Raw genomic sequence first — 7,314 nt, 5'->3', positions numbered from 1 at the left:
CTGGAGAAAGGCTACCCACTCCAGTATTTTAGCCTGGAGAATTCCATGGACTGTATAGTCCAGAGGGTCCCCAAGAGTTGGACACAACTGAGCGACTTTCACTTTCTTTACCACTAGCACCATCTGGGAAGCTCCTATTGGAGTTCCTATTAGGTCACCAGAGCCCAATAACCACTATTCTACTTTCTGAGAGTATGACTACTTTAGATACCTGCTATAAATGAAATCATGCAGGCCTTGTCTTGGCTCAGACAGTAAAGAATCTGCCTGGGTCAGGAAGATCCCCTGGAGAACGGTATGACAACCCACTCCAGTATTCTTGCCTGGAGAATTCCATGGACATGGGAACCTGGTGGGCTACAGTCTTTGGGGTCACAAAGAGTCAGACACGAGAACACTTTCACTTTTATCTTACTTAGCATACTATCCTTCAGTTTCATCCAGGTTGTAGGATGAAATCCATGTGACAGGATTTCCTTTTGTAAGGCTAATACTCTACTGTGTGTACATATCACTTTTTCTCTATCCATTCATCTTTCAGTGGGTGTTTTTGGTTGCTTTCATCTCTTAGCTATCATGCAGTAAATATGGGAGTGTATACATCTTTTCCAGATCTGTTTTCAATTCCCTGGGATATAAGTCTGTGTGTGTGTGTGTATTAAAAGGATGTTAAAGGCATAATCTTTCACCATGGATTGATTTTTAAGATTTCATTTTTTCCTAGTGTTGTTTCTGCTTGTTTTAAAATCTGTTTGTTCCCCATTGCTGTTCCCGTTTCTTGCTTTTTTTTGTGTGGGAGGGGTGGGGGTGGGAAAGAAAAGTTTATTGCAAGGCCAACCAAACAGAATGGGTGGTTCATACTCTAAATCCCCCAACTGCCCGGTGGTTTTCAGGGAAAAGTTTTTATAGGTAAAATTTGGGTTGAGGACTGCAGGGTATGTGACTTTTTTCTGATTGGTTGGTGGTAAGGTAACAGGGCAGTGCAGGAATCTTTTGCTCAGCCTGCAGTTGCTATCCTCCACCTGGGTGAGGGCCTCAGATTTGTAAAATTGCCAGGCCTGCTATGAAACTGGGTAAACCATCTAAATGACTTGGTTCTTCAGTCTCTCCCTTGTTTGCACGGAGACCACCTTCCTATTCAGGATTTCTGCTGGCCCCACGACTTTTCTAAGTTCACTGCCCATAATGCTGACTGACAAAATCAAGGTTCAACTCTCTCCACTGTGGGTACTTAACAGCCCAACATATGTGCTCAGTGTCCACCCAAGCCAACTCTGCTACTTATTTTTTTTTTAATAAACATATATATATATAATATATATATATAAATTTTTTTTTTTTTTTTGAAAGAAAAAGGCACGTCAGTGAGGACAGAGATGGCCTGGTTGAAAAGGCCTGAGGAATTGCCTCCATCCCTGGAAGCAGAGGGCAAGGGATGAAGAGCAAAATGCAAGTGAAGGTGAGTGGGGCAGCACACCCAAAGGGGACAGGGACCTTGGTGTGTCCCACAGACACACAGGGAGAAGGCTGAAGAACTGGGCCTGAGTCAGGCACACCCCTCAGGGCTCCAGAGACCACGGGAGGCAGCTGGGACGTGTCCAGTTGGCAAGCGGGTCCATGGAAGGGTTGTAAGAAGGGAATGGACGGGTGCAGACAGATGTGCTTCAGAAGGTTCAGTGGTGCTGCTGGAGAAGGCTGCCGGGGGCAGAGGCACACACACAGAGGCGAAGGCATCTGCGACCAACTCTGGAAGCCGAAGCTTCAGGGGTTACTGTTGAACTCGATGGGGGTGGGAAGATGGAAGAGCTGCCCTAGGTGTTGGCTCAGGTGAGTCGGTGGCTGGTGGTGTTGGTCGCCAAGGGAGGTCACCGAGCCAGAAGTGCTGGGGACTCAGAAGTGCCTACAACCACAGCACACAGTAGATGCCCAAAAGGATACTGGTTGAACCACAATACCCACAACCTTTACGATTCCATTTTTTTCTTCTTAAAACTTGTTATGTACACTTTGAATCACTACAGATAGGATAATTTCAATATGTATTTTTTAGGATCTATATGTATTGCTTATTGCTGACTCATTCAAATTTCCTTCTAACTTTGGTAATTTTGTGAGCTCATATTTGGTTGAGCTTAATGTGTGACAAATTGAGGTTCTAAATTAGAGGTCAGCAAACTACACACAAAAGGCTAAGTCCAGTTCACTCCGTTTTTTAAATGTTTTACTGGACCACTGCCATGCCCATTCCCTTATGTACACTCTACAGCTGCTTTTGAACAACAGCAGAGTAGTTGATTCAGACATGGTAAGGTCCTCAAAGTAAAAAACACTGATGCTTTGGCCCTTTACAGAAAAGTGTGCAAAACTCTGATGTAAATTAATGTTTTCCCGAGTTTTGATTCTGCAGGATAGGGAGGGTTCATGACCTGGGACAACTTTAGCCTGCTTTGAGAACTCATGCCATATTTCTTGCAAGTCCAGCAATAGATCAAAGGCCTTCAGAGTTATCTATTCCACAATACTGTTAGAAGCAGTAATACACTATCTTCTTTGATTATGCTGTTCTCATTTCAAGATGGTATGGATCTTTTTCATTTAACAGGTCAATCATTCAACCTGAGAAGCACATGTCCTTCTGTGGAACTTTTCTTGTATCAAATAATTTTCTTACCTCGTCTTTTGTTTTCTCTTAAGTCCTTACTATTAAAATGTTAGACGTCCTGTTCTCTTTTCTCATTTTCTATTTCTCTGTCTCTTGGTTATAGAGGTGACCCTTAAAATCATGGGTTTGAACTATGTGGGTCTATTTACGTGCAGACTTTAAAAATACATACACACTACAGTACTACAGGAGCTGCAGGCGGTTGGTGCCCCTAACACCCATGTTATTCAAGGGTGAATTGTACTTTGAAGGTTGTTGAAACCTTGAAACCTTTCCTCAACAACTTTATCTTGCAACTCTGAATTGTTTTGGCTATTAGTTTAAATTTCCAGGGGCAGTTTCTTCCTTTAAATTTTCCTTTTCAAAGCATCCTATTTTCATTTAATGAATACACCTACTTTCTTTCAAAATATTAATTATATTTGAAGGTGGGGTACTTTTCTGATCACTGCATTGTTATCTGCCCCCACCATCAGATTATAGCTGATCTCTTATGTATTAGCAATTTTCCTCAAATATCTGATGATCCTGACTCTATGTTCATATTTAACAGTAGATGTTAGAGAGCTGAATGGGAACCCTATGTATACATATATGACTTGGAAATACTGGGATTCACTGAAGAGTGATAAAATGGTAGGCAGTCTTCTTATCAGGGACAACCAAAAGTTGAGTGTCTAGAGATCTTTTTTCCAGACAAATTAGTTTTTCCCAAAGAAAAAAAATCCTGGCATAGAAGCCTATACCCAGTGGTCAGCATTCTGGGAACATGCTTAGGGAGCCCATATTCAACAGATTTTCACTTAATCCATATCTTCAAGATTATACCTAATCCAAGCCTTCTGTTATCCCTGCTGCTGCTGCTTCTAAGTCACTTCAGTCGTGTCCGACTCTGTGTGACCCCAGAGACGACAGCCCACCAGGCTCCGCTGTCCCTGGGATTCTCCAGGCAAGAACACTGGAGTGGGTTGCCATTTCCTTCTCCAGTGCATGAAAGTGAAAAGTGAAAGTGAAGTCGCTCAATCGTGTCCGACTCCTAGTGACCCCATGGACTGCAGCCTACCAGGCTCCTCCGTCCATGGGATTTTCCAGGCAAGAGTACTGGAGTGGGGTGCCACTGCCTTCTCCGTCTGTTATCCCTGGTATCCTATAAATCCTGTGATCTTCTGGTTTAGTGTCTCAAGATTATTCATCTCTGGCTTCTTGTTCAAACAGGCTGAAGGATAGAAAGTGGTCACTGGGGACTTCCCTGGTGGTCCAGCAGTTAAGATTCCAAGTTTCCAGTGCAGGGGGCATGGGTTTGATCTCCAGTTGGAGAACTAAGATCTCACATGCTGTGCAGCGCAGCCAAAAACAAGACAAAAATATACAAGAAAAAGAAAGGGGTCACCTGACTTCAATAAACGTAGAGAAAGGCAGTTCAATGATTCTGTAGACAGATATGCAATCAATCCTCTTGTTAATGCTCCAAGTACCACCTCTGAAAATGAGCACCTGGTTCCTCCGGGCACTAGACAGCATTCTTGGACACTGCAACGCATACTGGCTCCTTTCTCAATGTACCACCTTTTGCAGGCATTCAGATGACCATTCCCTTGGTTTTGGCTCTTTCTCTACCAGCATTTTCTTTCCCTAAAATTTATTCAACTCTCTTATCCTTTGATTTCTTCCCTCCTGTTTCATCTGTCATTGTGTGTTTACACTTTACTGAGATTTCAGGAGAGAAAGAAAATAAACGGTCAGTGTGTAATATTTAGTTGCAAGTCTTCAAACTGAACTGTAAATCATCCTAAAATATTGGGATATGGAAATGTTTTCCATGCTTTTTCTTCCTGAAAGTACTTTCATAAATCTTACTAGAGATTTCTTAACAATGGAACAAACAGAAGGATGACCAATGAACAAACAGGACTCTGAAATCAAATGTATTGGCAGAAAACAAATTTGTAATGCAGGCCACATTTTAATGTAGTTTTTAAAAAACACTTCCAAATACAACTGTAAATGTAATCAGGAAAAATACTTCAAACATGTATCTTAATTAACCATTAGTACATTACTTCAAAGAATTTCTCAAATCCTTGGCTTTCTTCAGTGGGTTTATAAAGGTATAAACCTACTGATTTTTCCATTTGACTATTCTGTACTAAATGTAGTTTACCCAGCTGTCATTATAGAGAAAAAATCCCATTGACAAAAATCACATTTTAAATAGGGAAAAAAAGTTTCCCTTAAGTTGGTAAAGACTGTAAATTGACACTTTAAAACTTCTGATTTACTATAAAGCAGCAATTAGTAAAATCCATACTCTTCCCCCAAATTCTGCTTCTCTTCTATTGCAAAATCTTTGTAAAAAATGTTCGAGTGCAATAAAATATCCTTATTTTTAAAAAAATCAACAAATAGAGATAACAAAGTAATTTCTCACGAAGTTATAGCAAAGAAATACTTAACAGTATCATGTTCTGCTAAAGAAAACATCACTGTGGAAGACATTCAAGGAATCTAAACTGTTTCCATTGTGGTATACAAGGCAGTGCTTCAGGATGATGCTCATACTGTTGTTAAAACAGCCTTTTCCCCTTTAGAGTGAAAAATCAGTGCACATTCCTCCATGTATTAAACAACTGAAGTCTCAAAAAATTATCAATTGCTTTTAAATAACTGTCTAACTCACTTTGGAAACACAGACTGGCTATGATAAATCCACTTTCACAAAGGAGGTATTTGCAGTGACCTAAAAGAAACTGGCTAAATCCCATGGAAGGGTCTGGAAACTAAATGCAGGTCAGAAAAGAGGGAGAGATGACAGATGCTTTCTGTGGAATAAACAACAACAATTTAAATATCTACTGTGAAATACTGAAACTTGGGGCGCTCAATCAGTTTCTATTACTTTTACAACACAGTAAACCAAAAATATTAAAACATGAACCCTATCTTATTCTCAAAAACAATTTTCTGCTACATACATAAATAAAAAGTGCTTGTAACTAATAATACACAACACTAAAGATATCAGCTCTTAAGTTCACAAATAACCTATGTCTCATCGCCAGCAATGAGGGTGATAAATGCTAATGGTGCCATGATATTTACAAAAAAAAAAAAAATATTTATATTCAATTATTATCTCCTATAGTCCCAGTGTTATCATTATATCACTGAGCATAAAATAATCTTCTTTAGACAGGTAATTAAAACAGATTATATTTTAGAAGCATAAAATGCAAGATCCTTCTTAGCGATTGATTAAGTGTTTATACTGGTTCATAATGAAAGTAAACATGAATAGAACACAATTCTGGGGGGAAAAAAGAGAGACTTATTTATTTGTTTTATAAAATAAAAGGAGAAATCTTAGTCAAGAGGTGACAGCTTTAGGTGTCATCTTAACCAAGAATAAAATGATAATATTTTTTATTCACTTAAATAAGACAGGAAAGGAAATTCTAATTCCTGCTACCTGCTCAGTCACTTCAAACATTCTTCTTAAGGAAGTAAAATCAAAATATCTTGGTTTTTGGTTTCTCTTTTAAAGTAAAAATTTCCAGATGCCCTGGAATCAGTGAGTTCGATTTGGTATCTTCTTGTGTTCTGGGAAAGAACAATCACTTTAAATTGAGATCTCAGCTTTCAAATGCTGTGACCAATTATTTGTGAGTTATAATCTGCAGGTTCCATTTTTAAAATATGTGGGATGACACTGTCAATTCGAACATTGCCGATGAGACCTTTGAAAAACAGTTCTTCGGTGATGGTAGCGTTCATCAATCTCAAAGCTGGCAATCGAAGTAGTAGTCTAGACAACCTCAAAAGAGAAAAGGAAGGTGAACAAGGTTGTGAATCAAAGAGTAACTCAGTAGAAAGATATTCGTAATTTCTGCATGAATACCAATGCCATAAACAAAGATTACCAACAGTTTTCAACACTTAAACATTTAGTATTCTCAAGCCTTAAACTATATGACAATCACCTAGATATATATGATGTCTGACAGACTTCTTTGGAAAGCCTTGCTCTTAACTGCTATGCTGTGCTACCTCTAGTTGGTTGTATGAACCATGGAACAAAGTTTTAAACCATGGATCGAGTTATAAGTTTAATGGCTTAGGAACTCTTTCAAGGTTATAATAGCAATGTTTTGTGTCATCAGGATACATGAGGCTCAACGATAGTTTTTTCGGTTTTGCTTTGCAAAATGTATTGGGAATAGTAAAATAGGCAATGAAGTGAAGTGAAGTGAAGTGAAAAGTCGCTCAGTCATGCCTGACTCTTTGTGACCCCATGGATGTAGTCCACGGAATTCTCCAGGCCAGAATACTGGAGTGGGTAGCTGTTCCCCTCTCCAGGTAATCTTCCCAACCCAGGGATCGAACCTAGGTCTCCTGTATTGCAGGCAGATTCTTTACCAGCTGAGCCACTAGGGAAGCCCCAAATAGGCAATAGCTGTTATTAATGGGAAGAGCACAGATTACAGAATCAAAACCATTAAGTTCAAATCCTGATTCAACTACTTCCTAGCTATGTGAATGGGTGGAAGCCACTACTCGCCCTGTCTCTTTCACAATGTTGTGACAATCAACAAAAGGATCCCTACCAGTTTCTGTGCTAGTGAGGTGGGACAATGTCTTGTGTGAAAGTACATCTT

The 7,314-nt window shown here is 39.6% G+C and overlaps 1 protein-coding gene across 6 annotated transcripts in view; it reads right to left on the bottom strand.

Moving 5' to 3' along the window:
• Window positions 1-4,605: 4,605 nt before the first annotated feature.
• NR2C1 (nuclear receptor subfamily 2 group C member 1) overlaps window positions 4,606-7,314 on the bottom strand; it is a 39,713-nt gene continuing 37,004 nt past the window's right edge. For 4 of the 6 annotated variants that reach the window (XM_025284330.3, XM_025284331.3, XM_025284329.3 and 1 more), the window contains exon 14: window positions 4,606-6,473. In XM_025284330.3, the coding sequence (XP_025140115.1) occupies window positions 6,299-6,473 (175 nt within the window). In that variant the 3' untranslated portion in view covers window positions 4,606-6,298. The remainder of the gene's footprint in view (window positions 6,474-7,314) is intronic. The other 2 variants (XM_044941816.2, XM_044941817.2) reach the window with 2 other exon arrangements.

Source organism: Bubalus bubalis, chromosome 4 (assembly GCF_019923935.1).
Source record: "Bubalus bubalis isolate 160015118507 breed Murrah chromosome 4, NDDB_SH_1, whole genome shotgun sequence".
NCBI classification, from domain to species: Eukaryota; Metazoa; Chordata; class Mammalia; order Artiodactyla; family Bovidae; genus Bubalus; species Bubalus bubalis.
Note: the sequence above shows the minus strand (reverse complement) of the source record. Positions and strands in the feature narration are given on the sequence as shown.